This window comes from Moschus berezovskii, chromosome 25, assembly GCF_049115385.1.
Source record: "Moschus berezovskii isolate FMDL1 chromosome 25, NW_MosBer_1.0, whole genome shotgun sequence".
Classification (NCBI taxonomy): Eukaryota; Metazoa; Chordata; class Mammalia; order Artiodactyla; family Moschidae; genus Moschus; species Moschus berezovskii.
The window spans coordinates 17,307,433-17,327,872 of record NC_142484.1 but is presented as its reverse complement, the minus strand read 5'-3'; the positions used below and the strand labels follow the sequence as shown (position 1 = coordinate 17,327,872).

At 47.2% G+C, this 20,440-nt stretch overlaps 1 protein-coding gene across 2 annotated transcripts in view; it reads right to left on the bottom strand.

Annotated features, from left to right (window-relative positions):
• The window catches only part of ETS1 (ETS proto-oncogene 1, transcription factor), a 130,788-nt gene that overhangs the window by 36,934 nt on the left and 73,414 nt on the right, over positions 1–20,440 (bottom strand). For both annotated transcript variants that reach the window (XM_055415891.2, XM_055415893.2), the window contains one exon: positions 1,006–1,125. In XM_055415891.2, the coding sequence (XP_055271866.1) occupies positions 1,006–1,125 (120 nt within the window). The remainder of the gene's footprint in view (positions 1–1,005; positions 1,126–20,440) is intronic.

Genomic DNA, 20,440 nt, shown 5'->3' with positions numbered 1-20,440 from the left:
TGACTGGGCCCTACTGTCAGCAGAGGTTTGTGGGAAAGCAGAATATGTGAAAAGGTAGATTCATTCATGGAATCTCCCTGAGTCCTGCGTCTGGCAGGGTGGAAGCTGCTCCTGCAGCAGTAGCTCTGGCTGGGTGCAAAGGCAGCCTCTATTTCTCTCACTCAATAGAAACGTGTTCCTTCTGCTGTCAGTTGCTCGGGAAATGCCGCTTGGTCAAGGCTTAAGTCTTCCCCAGTCATTTTTCCTTTCTGACCACTCAAGTCACTTCCCTTTACATTCCCGAATAAACCCTTTCAGAGGAGAATGCGTGTGTGCTAAGTCGCTTCAGTTGTGTCTGACTCTTTGCAACCCTGTGGACCACAGCCCGCCAGGCTCCTCTGTCCATGGGATTCTCCACGGCAAGAATACTGGAGTGGGTTGCCATGCCCTCCTCCGTGAGATCTTGACCCAAGGGATCGAATCCACGTCTCTTACGTCGCCTGCATTGGCAAGCAGGTTCTCTACCACTAGCGCCGCCTGGAATGCCCTCAGAGGAGAATACCCAAGTATAAACACATTTCACCAAGGGACATGGAAAAGAGTAAATTCCCAGAACTGTAGCTCATGGAGTTTATCTAATGGCAGCCCAGAATGACACCAAGACCATGCCTTCCAAACCTGTCTGTACAACAGAGTCACTTGAGCTTTACAATTACTGATGCTACCGGCAACTGTGACTTAACTGGTCTGGGATCTGGCCTGGGCTGTGGAATTTTCTGACGATTCACTATCTAATGTTCAAACAAGTTTGGGCACCACTGCCCTCAGACCAAGATGGCAGGGACAAGCCTGGGAGAGGAGGGTGCATCAGTATGTGTCTACGCTTGTTCCAACAGACGTCTGTCCCAGTCTGTGGCTGCTGATTGAGGGTGGTGAGTAATAGTGTCTATCTCAACCAACAGGGGAGAAAACCAACTGTATCTCAAAGTCTGGTCCACCCTCTCTCCTTCCAACTACAAAACCTACCTTTTGGAATTCCCAGACGTTGCTGCTCTTTAGAGAAACCACTGAAAGTAGCTTTCAAGGCTTGAGACATCATTTCTTTGCTGCTAGGAGTTAAGAGCGGGACATCTGCACATTCCATATCTGCAAGGCAAAAAATATCATATGAATACAAACAGAAATGAAAACGGCAATGGATGTCAGCTAGACTGATGGTGGTGATCATTCTGCAATATACACAAATATCAAATCATTATGCTGTACACCTGATAGTAATAAATACATGTCAGTTAACACCTCAATTTTAAAAATGAAACTAAATAGGTAATTAACCACACATAAAATATAATAGAGCATGAATGGGCTGAAGGAGGCAAGTTGAGAAATAACTGTAGTAGCATCGTCACCAGGGCAGGTAAAATTTAGGGGGCTTTCCATAGTGTGGTAGGGTCTGTAAAAAAAAAAAAATTCCTGACTCTTGCCTTGAATGTCTGTATCTCTGACAAAATATGTTAATTCTTTCTGAATAGCTCTACCAATTCCCCATAGCCTCTATTCATCCTTCACATTCACTGAGAATATCAATGTTTCTTCACACTTGTTACCTCTGAAAAGGAAATAACAGCATTCATTCAATAAGTAATTATTTAGCCCCTGCTACATGCAAGAGATTAGAGAAAGAACAGTGAACAAGACAGAAATGATCCCCACCCTGATGGAGCTGGGTATCAGGTTCCAGCAGGGAGATCGGCTAGTAAAAATCTATTTGCACAATTAAATTTCAAATACAACGTCAACAAGGGCTTCACAGGAGTAAGAGATGAAGTGTTAACCCATAATAGAGTGCCTTATAGGTCTGGAGGAATCAGCAAAAGCCTCCTTCAGAAGACAGATGTTTGACCTGAGATCTGAAGGATATAAGATACAGGAGTTTAAGAAAATTATTCCAGACCAGTGCTTCTCAACGTGTGGTCCCCAGACCAGCCATATCAGCATCACCTGGGAACTCAGCCCCACCCAGACCTCCTGAATTACAACCTCTGAGGGGGCGGAGCCCAGAAATCCATTTTCAACACAGAATCCAGATAACGCTCATGAGCACTGATATTAGAGGACTGAGATCCTAAGTGAAGGGAATAGCATAGCTGGAGATTCTGAGATGGGCGAAGAGGAGAACCTTGGTTGCTTTAGTATCGAAAAGGTCAGTGCAGCTGCAGCACAGAGATGGGGGGACAGGAGCTGGAGGGGAGGTTGAAAAGGTAAATAAGGAGGGTCTGCAGGAATTTATAATTGCATCCTAAGTAAGGCACTTAGTAAGGCACTAAGAAAGGCACTGAGAGTTGTACACAGAGGAATGACATGACTATATTTTGTCTAAAGAAGATCACCTTGCAGTAATTCTTCCTTTTTTTTTGGTCTCACTGCACAGCATGTGGGATCTTAGTTTCCCAACCAGGGATTGAACCTGCTCCCCACGCACTGGAAGTATGGAGTCTTTATCACTGGACCACCAGGGAAGTCCCTATGGTAACTCTATTTTTAATTTTTCAGGGAGCTGCCAGCCTGTTTTCTTCGCAGTGGCTGTCTGACTTTCCCCCGCCACAGTACACATCGGGCTTCCCAGGTAGTCCGGTGGCAAAGAACCCACCTGCTAATGCAGGAGACACAAGAGTCACGGGTTCAATCCCTGGGTTTGGAAGACAACCTGGAGGAGGAAATGACAACCCACTCCAGTAGAGAATTCCATGCACAGAGGAGCCTGGCAGGCTACAGTCCATGGAGTCACAGAGAGTCAGACACGGCTGAGCGACTAAACAAGAATTCAGTGCACAACAGTTCCACGCCCCTGCCAACCCTCACCAGCCACCCTAATACACACGAAGTGGTATCACACTGTAGTTTTGATGTGCATTTCCTTAATGACTAGTGATGTTGAGTATCTTTCCATCTGCTTACTGGCCATTCGTGTATGTTCTTTCGAGAAATGTCTATTCAAGCATTTTGATCATTTTTGATAGTTATTTGCCTTTTTGTGTTGAGTTTTAGGCACTGTCTACATCCCTTGTAGCTCAGTCGGTAAAGAATCTGCCTGCAATGCAGGAGACTTGGGTTCGATTCCTGGGTGAGGAAGATCCCCTGGAGAAGGAAATGGCAACCCCCTCCAGTATTTTTGCCTAGAGAATCCCATGGACAGAGGAGCCTGGCAGGCTACAGTCCATGGGGTTGCAGGAGTCAGATACGACTAAGCGACTAAACCACCACCATATACCTAGAAAAGTTGACAGCAGAGTCTTGAAGAGCTATTTGTATACCTATGTTCATAGCAGCGTTATTTACAAGAACTAAAATGTGGAGGCAGTCAACTGTCCATCACCAGATGAAAGGATAACCCAAATGCACCAACAGTATATACATACGATGCAATTATCATTCCGCCTGAGAAAGGAAGGAAATTCTAACACACACTGCAACATGGATGAGACTTCCCATTATGGCAAATGAAATAAGTCAGTCACGAGAAGACAGATTAAATGAGGTACAAGGGTCAGCAAGTAGACTGGTAGCCAGGGCCTGGAAGGAGGAGGGAATGGGGTGGAGGGGGTGGGGAGTTATGTCTTGGGAACAGAGTTTCAGTTCTATGGATGAAAACAGTTCTGGAGGTGGATGGTGGTGATGGCAACATGGATTTATTTAATTCCACTAAACTGTAATTTGGGCTTCCCAGATAGCGCTAGTGATAAAGAACCCGCCTGCCAATGCGAGAGATATAAGAGACATGGGTTTGATCCCTGGGTCGGAAGATCCCCTGGAAGAGGGCATGGCAACCTGCTTTAGCATTCTCGCCTGGAGAATGCCATGGTCTGAGGAGCCCGGCAGGCTACACAGTCCATGGGGTCTCAAATCAGACACAAATGAAGTGACTTAGCATGCATGCACAAACTGTAACTTAAAAATGGTCGAGTTGGTTAAGTTTTATGTTATATTCATTTTTACCACAATTTTTTAAAATGGGGGGAAAAAAACCTCTTTTTTAGCTGCCCCATATGGTTTAGGAGGTATTTCTGAATGGGTGAAGGAAGACTTGTTAAAAAGCTCTTGCATCAGCTGCAGTGAGAGATGATAGTGGCTTTGCCTAGGAAGGTGGCTCTGCAGAAAAATTCAAGTGGGCAGATGTGAAATGCACAGAGGAGATAATAGCTATAAACCTGATTTATGCAGTGGTGAAGAAGAGTGAGGTGTCAACATCTGTAGAGTCACAAGCGGGCCCCCTGCTGCTGTCACATGTGCCTTCATCCCTGCTGTACCCAATCCCTCTTCTACTTGCAGACCATGTTCAAAGCCAAGACATGTAGCTATGGTTCAAGTTAAAAGTCCTCCAAATCCACCTCAGGCACAATTTCCAACAAAAAGCGAAAAAGAAATGACTTGAGAATTCCTACGAGCTGTCCTGTGACCTTTAGACATTGATGTACTTCACCGCCGTCATTTACAGAAGCCCTCCTACTGTCCCATGTTTCATGTGAAACAGAATAAAATGGCTGAGTTCCAGGCAGGGCCACTGAGAAGTTCCTCCACCAGCCATCTCTAAAACCTGTCTGGTTAAAAAGTTCCCAGTGGGCCAAGTCACTTCAGTCGTGTCTTTGCTAGCCCACGGACTGTAGCCCACCAAGCTCCTCTGTCCATGGAAGCTTCTCTGTCCATGGGATTCTCCAGGCAAGAATACTGGAGGGGGTTGCCATGCCCTCCTCCAGGGGATCTTCCCCATCCAGGGATCGAACTTGCGACTCTTAGGTCTCCTGCATTGGCAGGCAAGTTCTTTACCACTAGCGCCACCTGGGAAGTCCAAAAAGTTCCCTGGATACACACAACGTGTGAAAACAGAAAGGAGGGACAAAAAAAAATGACAACTGATGACCTCTGAAAAAAGAAGCAAGTCTATTGCTTCTGAATGTCAAAATGAATGGAAATTCTGAGGCGATAAAAAAGGGCAGGCAGCACTTTCCCATAGTTTGCTCTGAGCCAGGCTGTCAGGAAACCGCCCAGTGTCAGCCCTCTTGCCCTGGAAGAACAGGAGGGTTCACAGCCATAGTTCTCCCAGGCCCTGCACCGAGGGGGATCTGAAGTTCCAGGGAGTAGAGAGTTTGGGTTGCTTTGGGCCATGCCCAAAAAAACCTAGTGGAAAAATCAACATGCCTCCAGGAAGACTGACAAAATGATGGAAAATCCCAGATTGTTACAGGGGGAAAAGTGGGGGGAGGGGATAAAATGTTGATTACATAACATCCAGTCCTTTGAACAATGGAGTAATCATCAAATGAGTCACTAAGACATCAGTGCCTCCCCTCACCGTCCCCGCTCTCCTGGCCCCAGAACAGCTACGGGACAGGTCCAGGAAGTCTCCCCTCAGAGTGGAAGTCAGTTTGATTCAGAGAAAAGGACTCTTTATTTAACCAAGAGTATGGCTTCTGACTGAAACACAGGAGTCAATCAGTCAACAAAGGCTGGATGAATTCAGTCTCTTCCGAATACGAATCGACTCTCCTTCCCTTCGCCCCCATTCGTGAACTTGAACTGTGTGGGTTCTGTTGTGTGTGTCTGTTCCTGCCACTGGATTTATAACTCGATGAAAAGAACTCTACAGATGGCAGAAACTGGCCAGGACAGCACATGTGGAAGATGAGAGCCAGGCCAAATGGATGGGCAGTGATGATTCTGTGAACGGGAACTGAAGGATGGGACTGGCGAGAAGGCCCCAGGTAACTTCTAAACAGGAAAGCTGGGCAGTCAGATGCCAGTATGAGGTGCACGCCTCTAGGCTGACAACACCCCACACAGGTTTCTGCTTCCTGTCTGGGAGCTGGCGCTTCTGGGTTCTGGCTTAATTCTCTCCAAGGTAAGCAGCTGGACTTACTTGTGCCTGCCCACCTTGATGCCATCTTCAAAAGCCTGATCTATATGCCATCAGCTGCAGCTGCACGGCACTCAAGGACTGCACCCCTGGGTGGGGATGCAAAGTGCTCGATCTCTTGAAAAGGTGCTCACAGCCCAGCTGGGGAAAGTCAACCCCACACATTCAGGACACCTGCACTTGATGGGCTCGGGCCCAAAGGACTCAGACAGGAAAGTCAGAGCTTCCTCTATTTTCTTAAAAGTGTAGAATTTGGGGTTAAAAAAAAATCTAAACTCCTCTATAAGGGAATGGACAATCAGGCAGGACTGCATTTTTCAGTAGCACAGGGGTTCCATTTAAATGATGATGAATAACCACGTTCAAAAGTGGATATTAATATAAAACATTAAACTCTTATCATGCAGAATATGAATGCAAAAAAGTTCTCTATGTTGCTCATTTATGTCCGTGCCAGGTCTGTCAATGATAATCAACAACAACAATAAAGAAATCATTACACAGGTGGAGAAGGTGACATAGTTTAAACCAAGCAGGCACCTTTGTTATGCTTACCATACTTTACCTCATCACCTATTAAAATACATTCGCAGTAGGTACCAAAAATATTTCTAATGTTAGCAACAGCACCCAGAAAGTAATCAAGGCGCCACAGAAGTTAACTAAATGTATTTTATGGACAAGTACTAAAATTGCCTCTGTGCTGATCATTGTAATTTTGATGGTGGTTGTTTAGTCACTAAGTCATGTTTGACTGTTTGTGACCCAGGTTCCTCTGTCCGTGGGATTTCCCAGGCAAGAATACTGGAGTGGGCTGACATTTCCTTCTCCAGGGGATCTTCCTGAACTTCTCAAACTCCTGTGCCCTGAATTGGCAGGCGGATTGTTTCCCACTAAGTCACCAGGGAAGCCCAATAACTGCAACGTGTGTTAGTTGCTTAGCTGTGTCCAACTCTTTGCAACCCGGTGGACTACAGCCTGCCAGGCTTTTCTGTCCATGGAATTCTCCAGGCAAGAATCCTGGAGAGGGTTGCTATCTCCTTCTCCAATGGCAAAATCTTAAATTGCAATAACACATTTGTCTCAAAATGTTAAACGCCTGACCTGGAAATATATAGTAAGATGATACAGTGGAGACTCTAAATATACTTATGAAATAACAATATTACAAGTATATTAGATTTCTGCTGTTGTTCAGTCACTAAGTTGTGTCCGACTCTGCAAGTCCATGTACTGCAGCACGCCACGCTTCCCTGTCCTACACAATCTCCTGGAATTTGCTCAAACTCATGTCCATTGAGGCAACGATGCCATCCAACCATCTCATATCTGTCATCTCCTTCTCCTCCTGCCCTTAATCTTTCTCAGCATCAAGGTCTTTCCCAATAAGCCGGCTCTTCACAATAGGTGGCCAAAGGATTGGAGCTTCAGCTTCTGTTCTTCCAATGAATATTCAGGACTGATTTCCTTTAGGATTGACTCATTTGATCTCCCTGCCATCCAAGGGACTCTCAAGAGTCTTCTTCAGCACCACAGTCTGAAAGCATCAGTTCTTCAGTGTTCAGCCTTCTTTCTGACCCAGCGAATATTCCTGAGGACCCCAAATCTGAGTTAATGTTTATAAGAATCACCCATGTTTCTGGGAGGAGAGTTGTACAGAAGACGGAGAGTAAGTAACAGTCCCAAACTCTGTCCAATCAAGACTGCAGAGTATTGGAGTAGAAATGAACAGACAGTTTTCAGTGAATCAGGAAGGATACAAGGAGCTGTGACCTTTTTCAACACAAAGAAACATCTGCTTGTCATTCACTGTGACCTTGTCCTAAACAAAAGTTTACACATCTCAAGGATGTTTTAACTCAAACGCAAAACAAGGGTTTCAATTCACTCATACGGAACTCAAAGTTAAGGCCTGCTCAATGTCAAGAACCCAACTCACTTGACTTTTCATATCATTCTTTAAAGTTGTTTGAAACTCAAGGGCTCGTATCAACAATGGTACCCAGAATCTAAGCTTGAAGTGGTGTTGATTCCAGAAGTTCAAGACAAATGGCCTTGCTGACCTGAGAGGTCCCTTCTCTCCCCCTCCTCACATAAATGGCAGGAAGACGGGAACATCTGGGACCCGAGGGTTAGGTGATGATTAGAAATCCAAGGTGCATGTTCCAGTCATATGCAGCCACTGGACTGGCCAGAGCATGGTGGATTACCACGACTACACCACCCATGGGAGGTGGGTATTGTTCCCCATCAATAGCAGCAGGAGAGAAACACCAAGAATGAACAATATGCCTTACATCTGAAAACTACTACAGTCCACCAAGACCTTTCCCTCAGACTACTCCCCAATATCCTCGCCACATGAAGTGGCGTGGGGTGGGGGCAGGGTGGGGAGGAGCAGGGCTGGGAAAGTATTGCAGGACCTCCACTTCACAGATGAGGAAGCCAGGACTGCAAGAGATCGAGAACTCAGCTTAAACTCCCATCTTTCGGCTCACATCGACAGTCTTTTCATTTCTGTTCTGCTGCTGGAAGCCGGAATGAGCGCAGGCTCAGTAGTTGTGGCTCATGGGCTTTAGCTGCTCCAGAAATCCGAGAGAAAAATTTCTGCAGCTAAGACAAAGAAAATGGGACTTTTATTCCTCAATTTGAAAATCCGATACATTGAGGCAGTGGTGAGAAACTCTGCTTTCACCACCAAGGACCTAGGTGCAATCCTTCATCAGAGACTAACAGCCTGCAAGCTGAGGCATAAGCAAGTAAAAAAAAAAAAAAACTGTGGGGAGGAGAGTAAACTGGGAGACTGGGATTGACATATACACACTACTATACATAAAGTAGCTTACTAATAAGGACCTACCGTGTAGCACAGGGAACTCTTACCACCAATACTGCGTAATGACCTTTAAGGGAAAAGAATCTAAAGAAGAGGGGATGTAACGATATGTATAACTGACTCATTCTGCTGTACGGCAGAAACCAACACAACAGTGTAAGTCAACTATACACCAATAAAAGCTCAAAAAACTTAAATAAAACCATTCCCAGATCAAAGAAGTCCAAGATTTCATACGGCTCACCCCATAAAGACATAATTAAAAGCGATTTACAGAACTGACTGTAATCCTGTCCTTTCTTGGAACTAAGGGTTGTGAGGCTTCCTTCCTTTCATACAAAGTGACACACGGTAGACGACAACCTGGCCTCCATCCCTGTCTGCCCTTACCCCTCAGTCACCCTGATGTGCAACTGAGCACATAATATAAAGTTAACTAGCTACATAAAGTCTGGGGGAAACAGGTTTCTTAAAGCGAAAGGACCATGAAGAAACCTCATCCAACCAGAGAAGAAAAAAGGACAATTGTCACAAATGGAAAGAGAAGATTCTTAAGACAGGGAGAACAGACATAGTAGGGCACGCACTAGGCCTGCCTTGGCTTGTTGGTCAAAATCTACAGGTTCTCAGTTTTGCCACTAATATAATCACACTGGGTAAAGTCCCTCAACCGATGCACTGCTCAGAAGAGGTCTGTGGATAGGTAGTGTCTACCCCTCATAGGGTTTAATTTTTTTTTTAAGTTTTTATTTATTTTTGGCTGTGCTGGGTGGGTCTTCATTGCTGCACAGACTTTTCTCTAGCTGTGACAAGCAGTTGCGGCGGCTTCTCTTGTGAAGCGTGGGCTTTAGAGTGCACGGGCTCACCGGCTTTAGTTGCTCCAAGGCATGTGGGATCTTCCCAGACCAGGGATAGAACCCATGTCCCCTGCCGTCGTGGCAGGCGAATTCTTTATCAATGAGCCATCAGGGAAGCCCCTATGGTTTATTTTTAAACATAGACCAAGGCAGAGAGAACAGTGTAATAAGTCCCTATTTCAAATCCATCAACACTATCAGTTTTTACTTCATCTCCCCTACACACAAACACACACAGGAGAACTGTAAGGCTAATCCTAGGCAACATGCCATTTCACCCACAAATATTTTATTGTCATGAGGATATTTCTGAGATAAAGGAGGATCACACTATGAAAGCTTACAAGAAACAGATAAGCTCACGGAAAAAGAAAAGAAGGCTTCAGATTACTTTCCACGGTGCTTAAATCCAGGTCTACATTTCATCATTGGCCCACTAGAACCACAGGGCTTCTTTTAAAAAGCAACCCGACCATGATCTGGAGAGTGATGAGCCTGGAGCAGAGAGGGATGACTGTAAAGCTCAGTGGTCAGCTACCACCCTTTCCACCCCCATGTCCCTCAAGCAGAAGACTGCAGAGAGAATCCTTCCTGACTGCTGATGTCCTCACAAACTTACTAGGAGTGACTAGGAGTGGGCAGAAAAGGCTGAGGATTCTGGCCAGCACCCAAAGGGCAGATGTCAGACTGCCTGGAACAACAGAGGAGGCGCCTTCAGTCCTTCAGGTCAACAGAGACAGCAAAATGGCCGTGGCTAGAGGAGCCTGGTGGGCTGCAGTCCACGGGGTCACTAGGAGTCAGACACGACTGAGCGACTTCACTTTCACTTTTCACTTTCATGCATTGGAGAAGGAAACGGCAACCCACTCCAGTGTTCTTGCCTGGAGAATCCCAGGGACAGGGGAGCCTGGTGGGCTGCCGTCTATGGGGTCACACAGAGTCGGACACGACTGAAGCGACTTAGCAGCAGCAGCGGCAGCAGTGACTATCTCTGGAGTTACTTGTCCCTGGAAAATCCAAGATGCCAATATCTCAGAAGACTTGAACAAGGAATCTTGCTCAAACTCTCTCTCATTGATGGAAGGATGGGTTGGAGCTAGGAAGGAAGGCTCCCCTTTGTCCCGCACTCCTAATTGCTACAGGCGCTAGAAACTTGGCAAGCCAGGACTTCCTGCTGAGGGAGTCAGTAGAATCCACAAAGCTGCTGGCGGAGGTTAATGCAAAGAAGGGAACCATGTTCCTCCTCTGTCCCTCGGCCCCATTTTCACAAGCCTAACGAAGTGACAAAGCAATGAGAGACAGGCAGGATTCCTGGCTCCAACAAAAAGCAAAAAGAGCTCAGTGTCCCCGGGATGGGCCGAAGATCCCAACCAGGCAGTCCATCACTGTCCCAAACAATGGGACACCCTGTCCCCAAAACAGATTTTCCTTATCAGTTAGAAAAAAAACCAACTGGGCTTTTACCAACGCCCTCAAAGTCACCAATTAGTTTTTTTCTTTTTTCTTTTTCTAAAAAAAAAGGAAGGAAGGAAGGAGAAAGCAGCTGCACAGAAAATTCCCAATTCATCCTCCAATAACCTGACTGAACAAAACTGAGAGCCTATCCTGCCGCCTCAGGGAATACTGCACGCTGCTAGGGTGCAGTGCGCCAACCCCAAAGGTGGATGCCTTTTCTTGGAGAGATGCTACCCTAGGACAGAAGGGCTGGTCCTCTGAGAGGCAAAGCAGCCTGCAGACTGCACCGGGGAAGCCCGGCCTGGGAACCAAGGCTGCAGAGACAGCCGAGCATCAGAACATCTGTAGGAAGTGACTTCAGTCCCTCCCTTCTCCCCTCGCCCACCCCCACCCTCCCCATCCCCCAAAAGGAGTTTTAACACATGATTACCGCTGAAGTCCTGAGGATCTGGTGACTCACCAGACTCACACATGGTTCCAATGAGCCCTTGACCATTACATGGTAGGAGAGCAGGAAAGACAAATGAAAGCGGTTGTAATTCGGCAGCGCGGAGCTCAGACCTGCCAGACAAAAGGGACTGCGGGCGTGTTCCCCAATTCGTTCAGGCACCTGACACACACAAGCTATTTTTAATCACTGGATTTATTTCCCACCCCCACCCCCACTCCCCTTCTCCGTCCTCCACCTCAGCAAATGTTTCCATGTCGAAGCAAACCCCAAATCAATCCCAGGTGTTCAGGGAAACCCAGAGAGGCACTTCCGCTCCAGGAGCTGGGCCAGAAAGCTGAACCATCCCCTGGGTCCCGCAGCTACATTTTCTTGCTCTTTCCTTACTTAGCACAGTTCAGATCGCCCACCCCAAATACTGGGCACAGGGCCTGAAAGGAGAAATACTTGAATGAGCGTGCCCTGCTGGAACGGCTCCTGATTCTGTGCTTTCTCCAGCAGCCCTGGAGAGAGAGGGGGCCTGGGACAGGCCTCAGGGATCACTGAGAGCTCAAGAGCATCCTTTACTAGTTAGGATTCTCTACCTGCCTGGCAGCAAGGAGTAAATTAAACATGTGAAAATTCCAAAACCTGTTGTTTAGTCGCTCAGTCCTCTCCAACTCTTTGTGACTCCATGGGCTGTAGCCCAACAGGCTTTTCTGTCCATGGAATTCTCCAAGCAAATATATTGAAGTGGGTTGCCATTTCCTGCTCCGGGGGATCATCTCAACCCAGGAATCACACCTGCGTCTCCTGCATTGGCAGATGGATTCTTTACCACTGAGCCATTGGGTGTGCAAGCCCAGTAAGTGCTCAATAAATTATTGGTGACTTACACTGAACTGAAATATGTCTTGTAAAATAGAAACACATATATATATATATATACACACACACACATATATGGTAAAATAGAAATGGTCTTGTAAAATAGAAAAACACATATATATACACATATGGTTGAGATGGTAAAAAATCTGCCTGTAATTCGGGAGACCTGGGTTCAATCGCTGGGTTGGAAAGATCCCCTGGAGAAAGGGCATGGCAACCCACTCCAGTATTCTTGCTTGAAGAATCCCCACGGACAATGGAGCCTGGCAGCTACAGTCTATGGGGTTGCAAAGAGGCAGACATGACTGAGCAACTAAGCACACACACACACAATTTTATTTCCCAAAGCTTAGAGACACAGCTAGGAGAAGGAACCTGGAGATTTCCCCAAGTACAACCAAGCAACTGAGAAAATGAATGCAAAAATCAGATCCTGAGATATACGTGGAAATTGACACCCCCCGAATCTTTATTTCAGAAAACTCCTTACCTATTCTGCATCCTCCAATCTGCAAGGGGGAAATATTTTTTGTAGCAATCATCATCTATGTATTTCACCATGACAACACGTCATGGCTCCAGGAGCCAGAAGACATAAGACACCTTTTGGTTTTAAAAACTTCCTAAGAATGCCAGCTTAGAGTTAGTAAGGCACAAAAAAACTAATCTTGTGCTCAAAACTTTTTTCCATGTTTGTCATTTGCCAGAACCCAAACTGCATTTTACCCGAGTCATGCATGTGCCCTTAAATGAATAGCATGCTCACAATTTAAAAGAATGTTTTCATTATTGAGATTAAGATTCCTGCATAGAAGGAAGACTGCCTAACCCAGGCCTCCTGCATTGCAGCCAGATTCTTTACCATCTGAGCCACCAGGGAACCCTACTTGAAAGAATACATTTCCTAAACAATCATTCAAAGCCATTTACAGAGCAGATCACAGGTTTCAAATCATTTCCTATACAGACAGTTACACTTGACTCCACATCAGGCATTTTATAAGTCCTAATCGTCTCAGAACAGAGGTAGGGTCTCCGTATTACTCACGAGGAAAGCCCTCATTGGGCCCTTTGAGCTCCAAAGTTTGCAGACAGCCAAACTGGTGCAACGCAGACTTTCCTGGTGGCTCAGAAGGTAAAGAATCTGCCTGCAAAGCAGGAGACCTGGGTTTCATCCCTGGGTCAAGAAGATCCCTTGGAGAAGGGAACCATAACCCCAAGTATTCTTGCCTGGAGAATTCCACGGACAGAGGAGGCTGGCAGGCTACAGTCCAGGGACTCACAAAGAGTCAGACATGATTGAGTGACTAACACTTCTGGTTCACTTTCACATGATGCACCCCACTAGTTCTTACCTATCTTAGACTTCTGGGCCAGGGCAAACTCCTGCCCTGCCTTCAACGAAATAAAATACTCATGACAAGGTCAGAAGGCTTTGGCAACAGTGTGGCAAAGGATAACCCCACTCAAGAAGGCTATGGAAAATATTGGACATCCTACCTCTCGCTATTGTCCCAGCTTCTGCTCTTTCAGTTTACCCACAGCTCTTTGATGCTCCACTCTGAGGCCCTTGAGAGCCTGGCTCATCAGGCCGCCCAATTCGTTTCCACATCACCTGATTCCCACCTATCCTTTTCGGTGCTGCTATCTGAGAGGAGGTTTACATTTTGGAAAATGTGTTCTTCCCTATGCTACCATGAGCCTGAAAACAATCAAGTGTTCAGTATTCTCTGCATTACATAGGTGAGGCGGTGGAGGCTCACAAAGGGTCCTTAAGAGACTGAACCAAGGTGACCAGGCCAGTCAAGTGACCTCACCAGCACTCAGACTCCAATGTTCAGACAAAAAAGCTGGGTACTTTCCACCTATTAATAGAGTTAAAAGCAGGGGAGGCAGACATGATGGACACAAGAACATCTCCTTTCATTTTCTCCATCATTCTCATTACAGAGGAAGTTCCTTCTGGACAAAGGAAGTGCCTCAATTCCTGGGCCACCCGGCCGACAGCAGCTGCAACACCAGAGCTTGAGTCTCCAAGACCCATCCCACCCAGAACCCCAAGTCAGAGGCTCGAGACTTCTTTTTACATGGTCTGGGGGCAAGACGGGCATGGAGGGGCTGTCCGAGCATCACCGGAAGACTGGACTGGTCAAGGTGGAAGACGGGCAGTTTTCTCCGTGGGCAAAGGAAAAATCTGGACAAACAAACGGAGTGGGGCCCATTTATTTAGGCTGGAAGAGGTAGAGTTTTTCTGCACTTTTGAACTGTTTTCTCAAGGCCGGCCACTCCCTCCCACGCAGGAAACAAACACAGAGACAGGCTTATTCCAGTGAGGGCTCCGGTCACTGACAGCTACCCAGGCAAAGCAGAAGGAAGAGGGGCTTGGGAGTACGGCAGGAGGAGTGGGGGACAGGGGGCAAACAGGGAGGAGCTGGGAGAGGAGAGGAGAGACAGAGCAGGCCTTGAAGATGGGGAAGGATGGATGGCGGAGAAGGGAACAGAGGGAAAGAAAGGGAAAAGCAGGAGAAGCCAATACTGAAACATTTAAACCAGAATGAAGGGACAGATGGCTGAGTGGAACCAGGCTGGGAAGAATCAGAGACTTACTCCCAATTAATGATGTTCAAAAAGCAACATTTTTCCATAAATTTCTAAAGGAAATTCTCTCTTGTCTTTTTTATTTATTTATACATTACATAAATACATTTTCAAACCAAAAAAATAAAAAAGGGGGCTGTTTTTTTCCAATGGGAAAAAAAAAAGCCTTGTTGGAGATGAAAGCCAGTCTTCAAAAACCCCTCGGAGGAAGCTAAAACCCCACATGTCTCGGTCCTGCAGAAAGAAAAACAAAGTGGACATTCTTCCTGTGTTCTAAGGCTTTTTTATGCAGATGTGTTTTTCTTTTAATAAATAAATCTGGACAGAGAAGGGAAATGCATACTCCTAGACATTCACACAGTGCAACTGTCTGTTTTCAACCCAGCGAAACCACAATGAAAAAACAAGAATATCTAAGTCCATTTTCCCAGTGCAGAGACAAATGGTCCCAAAATGCCAACCGTTCTCAAAATGCCAGCCACAGGCACTGAGGCAACATGCTCCGTGTGCATCACCCCCCAAGCTTCCCACCCACAAAGGCTTATCTGCAATGAGTAATGCCAAGCAGAGAGAGGCAGGACCTGGGGCAGGGTGGCCACACTCCTTAGAAAGGCCCAGAGCGGTCCTCACTTACAACATTCAGCCACTCCACACTTTCTGAGCCACTGCATTTCACTTTAGGACTGCAATAATTATTTTAAAACACATGTACACACTGAGTTAAAATCTGTCTTCTGACGTCCACCCACTGGCCTGAGCACTGTTGGTTGAAATGACACATTAGAATTTTAATCTTTTTTCATCTATCAGCTTTTCAGCACTTTTACTCACCCCTGTGTCATCAGTTCCACCCAGGTATTAAAATTCCGTGGCTCCTTCATCCACTGGCAACGTCCTGGTTTGGCCATGCCCCCACCGGAGGCCGTCCTGTACGCCCACGTCCCTTTAGAGCATTGCAAACATTCCCAGGGGGAACCAGACTTCTCAGGAGACTAATGAGAACATGGAGATGACCAGCCTACTCCTGCAATTCTGTTGGTACAGACCAACCTCAATCATTCTAAAGGCCACACTGCAAAAACCGCTCAAAGAGCCCTGCAAGACCTCCTCCATAGGCTCCGAGGTTGAGCCAGTTCTGCACCTGTTACATGAGTGTATGTTAAGTCGCTTCAGTTGTGTCCGACTCTTTGTGACCCCATTTCCTTCTCCAGGGGAATCTTCCCGACCCACGGGTCAAACCCACGTCTCTTCAGTCTCCTGCACTAGCAGGCAGGTTCTTTACCACGAGCGTCACCTGAGAAGCCCCTGCACCTGTTGACTAAGTCTTATTAACCTCAGGCAAAGATTACATTTATCCATACTAAACTTCACCTTGTTCAGATCCACATTTCCATACATAGAGCTCCTTTTTAGACCATGAATCTGTCCTCATCCTATTAGAGTTGCCCCATTTGAAATTTATTAAGGAGACTTTCTGCATCCTTCTCTCATCTGAGCCCCCAGTATAAATGTTGAAAAGTCAACAACCAAGTGCTGGGACCCATAGCGTAACACCAGAGATAACGCCAGTTTGATACTGACGCGCTGATCAAACACCCTTTGGGTCTAGCTGCTCAACCAATTACACATCCTCTTGCCTTTACTGTCATTGGATCCACAGGTACTCATTCTGGCCACGAGTATGTAACAGAAAGAACTGGACAAAATCTTCAGTGGGGTCTGTTTATCTACCCACTGGGGAGCTCCAGACACATGCAGAGGCTGCTGAGGACATGCAGAAGCTGGGGTTCAGACACCTGCACAACGAAAGGAAGATGGAAAATGGGAGGAAGGAGGTGGGGGGAGAGATAGGAGGGGGAGGGGGAGAGAGAGAGAGAGCCTAAGGCTAGAGCTCCAGTCACTCCGCTTCCAGAAACAGCGGGCACTTAGAGAACAATGGCTGCAGACGAAGTCTTGGTCTATTTTTATCTACCACTGTGAGTCCCAGACAGGAGGAACTGGATTTCTGCCCTGTGTGCGCAGCTCCAACTGGATCTGGGCTGGGAGGAAGATGAGGTCACCGAGAATGCTGCCTGCTTAGAAATAGGCTCCGGTTTTGTGTTTTTTTTTTTTTGCTCGCAGAGTAGTTCCTTCTTAGCCTAAAGGCTCTCTTTAGCCAAGTGAAGAAGTGTGCGTGCCTACTGCTAAAAACACAGCCATGTGGAGAAGGGGTGGGTCCAGACTGTCACTGCCATTCAGCCCAGCCCAGAGCGAGGAAGGGAAGTGGGGAGGATGCCCCAGGAAGTCCTACCACTGGACAGTCAGCTCCACCATTCATGACAGCCCCGACAGGCCTGTTCACTACACCTGGCTGGAGTCCTCCTAAGAGAGATTCTCCAGGGGAAAGCTCCTTCCTCGATTCTCTGGAGCATAAAGAAGTTGAGGGCTGATCTTCATGGATATGTGTACTCCATGTCTCAATAAAGGCCTCAGATTGCCCTTTGCTTCATCCTCTCTGAACAGTTTCCCTCTTTTCTGGAAATGCCATCTTCAGCTCTGACAGAACTTTGGAGTGACAATTTTAATCCTTCCCATCTGTGTTACTTATAGCCTTAATCCTTCAAGAGGCTTCCTAACAAGGACCAGCCATGGTGGTATAAGCCTCTGACAGACACCAGACTGAAGAAAACCAGCCGAGTCTGGGCCAGGGAGGGAGGCTTGGAAACCCAGGAGTGAGTCCTGTAGGCAGCCCTCCTGTAACCCATAGAATCGGTAACTGCTCCCTTGGATCCAGTCCAGCCCTACAGCCTTCTGAATCCTATATGCCAAGATGGAACGTCCCAAAGGCAAGAATTCATCTTGCCACGGATTCATCTAGATGCGTCCCCCCCAAGGAAAAACCTCCCCTCTTCATGCCTCCAAGTTCTTGCCACCAACCTCCCTGCTCCTAAAAAACCAACAGGTAGAAAGGAAGCTGAATAAGATTGTTTTCCTTTCATTTAAATAGCTCAGGGTGTTTCATTGAGAATATCCCAAGTAATGTCACCGCGGGGCTTCCTTGGTGGCTCAGAGGTAAAGAACCCATCTCCCAATGAAGGAGACACAGGTTCAATCCCTGGGTCAAGAAGATCCCCTGGAGAAGGGAATGGCAACCCACTCCAGTATTCCTGCCTGGGAAATCCCATGGACAGAGGACCCTGGCTCCATGGGCTACAGTCCACGGGGTCGCAAAAGAGTTGAACATGACTTAGCGACTAAATAACAACAAGGTCACCGTAGGGAGAGGGATCTGGAGGTAGGCACCGAAATGTCTTATCATTTAAAAGCTTAAGCACAGAGCCGGCAAGCAGTGCCCAGGGCCAGGGCCAGTGTGCTCAGGGCTGGGGCCACTGTAACCACAGAATGGTTAGAAGTGATGCACTGCGCTCCTCCCCTGGCCCATACTCTGTTGACTTCAGAAGTACCAGGCGCATTACTGCATTGAATATAGTAAACATCTGTGACAAACTGAGTATCAGTTCTAATCTTCCTTTTGACTTTGGGAGCCCAAAATAAAGGAAGTGATACTTTTTTAAAAAAATGCAGGGGTCCAGACGTTCATGTCAGACCATCCGTAGAGTGGTCTCATGAACTTGAAATACCAACATCACCTACAAGGCCATGACACGCAAACATTTCTGTCCTAAGGCAGATGGTGGAGACTGAAACCCAGGGGAAACATCTGACCCCCTAAAAATGCACTAAACTGTGAAGGACTAAGAGGGTGCTGGAGAAGACTCTTGAGAGTCCCTTGGACTGCAAGGAGATCCAACCAGTCCACTCTAAAGGAGATCAATCCTGGGTGTTCATTGGAAGGACTGACGCTAAAGCTGAAACTCCAATACTTTGGCCACCTCACGCGACGAGTTGACTCACTGGAAAAGACTGATGCTGGGAGGGATTGGGGGCAGGAGGAGAAGGGGACGACAGAGAATGAGATGGCTGGATGGCATCACCGACTCGATGGACATGATGAGTTTGAGTGAACTCTGGGAGTTGGTGATGGACAGGGAAGCCTGGCGTGCTGTGATTCATGGGGTCGCAAAGAGTCGGACACGACTGAGCAACTGAACTGAACTGAACTGAAGGGGGTGCTGGGGTCACTGAACCTGGTCCAGAACCTCATTCAAACAGTGCTTCCTTGACTCTTCCCCGACTCCTGCTCCCAACAGGCTAAGTTATCGTCCCCTTCTCCAAAATGTGAAAGTGCTCAATTGTGTCTGACTCTTTGCGACCCCATGGACTATCCAGTCCATGGAATTCTTCAGGCCAGAATATTGGAGTGGGTAGCCTTTCCCTTCTCCAGGGATCGTCCCAACCCAGGGATCAAACCCCAGGTCTCCTGCATTGCAGGCAGATTCTTTACCAGCTGAACCACAGGGGAAACTCCTTCTCCTCCAAGGGCCCTGCTGAATCATCCCAGTGTCATTCAAGAGAACCACGTGGGTGCCACGTGGCAGGAACAGGAAAAAGGCAGAGGAGCGCCTGTTCCCACCCCAAAGAGACTGATATCAGAGAAGAGGCAGAACTTCCAACCCATAGTGTATCTGGCAAGCATGTGAAACAGTCCTTCTCTGGACCTATCACAGTTTTCCAAGAAGCCTGCTAAAGCCACCAAAACGCACACCAGCTAATGCACCCCAAACCAATGTGAAAGCCTAGCATGGAGCATCTGGAATACACAGCATCAGGTTTTATGATGTTCAACCGGCCCCGGTCAGCTCAGGAAATCCAAATGTCTGTCCCCAATGAGGAATCAGAAATCTTGTTGCTTTAGGGGTTGAGGGACTAATCTCAGCGTCCCAGCTCAGGTTTCCTGAGCTGCTAAGAAGGTACTCAGGACTCTGAGAGAGAGCTTTAAGGAATCTGGGTCCTCTCCCTAAACCACCAGGTTCCCTGTTAAACCCAGCATCTCAGGCTGCTCCCAGGTCTGTTTATTCCTGTTCTAGAATTTCGGCCCTGAGATCTATTCTGCTTTGGCCTTCTCCACAGCCTTGGGCAGGAACAGGCACCCCGTGCACCCTCCTGGCAGTTTCACACTTTTCCTCGCCTCTGTTTCCTCTCTATTGCCCTCCCTGTGGGTATCTGATGCTCACAGCTCATCCAGGAACAAAAAGGGGCAAGAGGAATTCACAGAATTCGCTATAAAGCTTTAACAAGCCCTTGGAGGGATGTTCCCCCTTCCAGGGAACTCAACGTAATTATCAGATGAATGAAAGGAAGCTGTCAGAGACATCAGGGGCGGGTGGTCAGGAGGCCCACAAGACCCAGTTCCCAGAACACGCTGGGTTAGACGGGGCTTCAGCCATCACCAACCCCTTACTGTTAGGGATGGGGAAGACAAAGCTCAGGAAGGTGACATGGTCACGTGGTTACTAACTCTAGACCTCCTGGCTCCCTAGCCAGTATTTTCCATCCTCTGCACCACTCTGTTCCCTTTTCACAGTGGACTGGGAGGGAGACAGCCT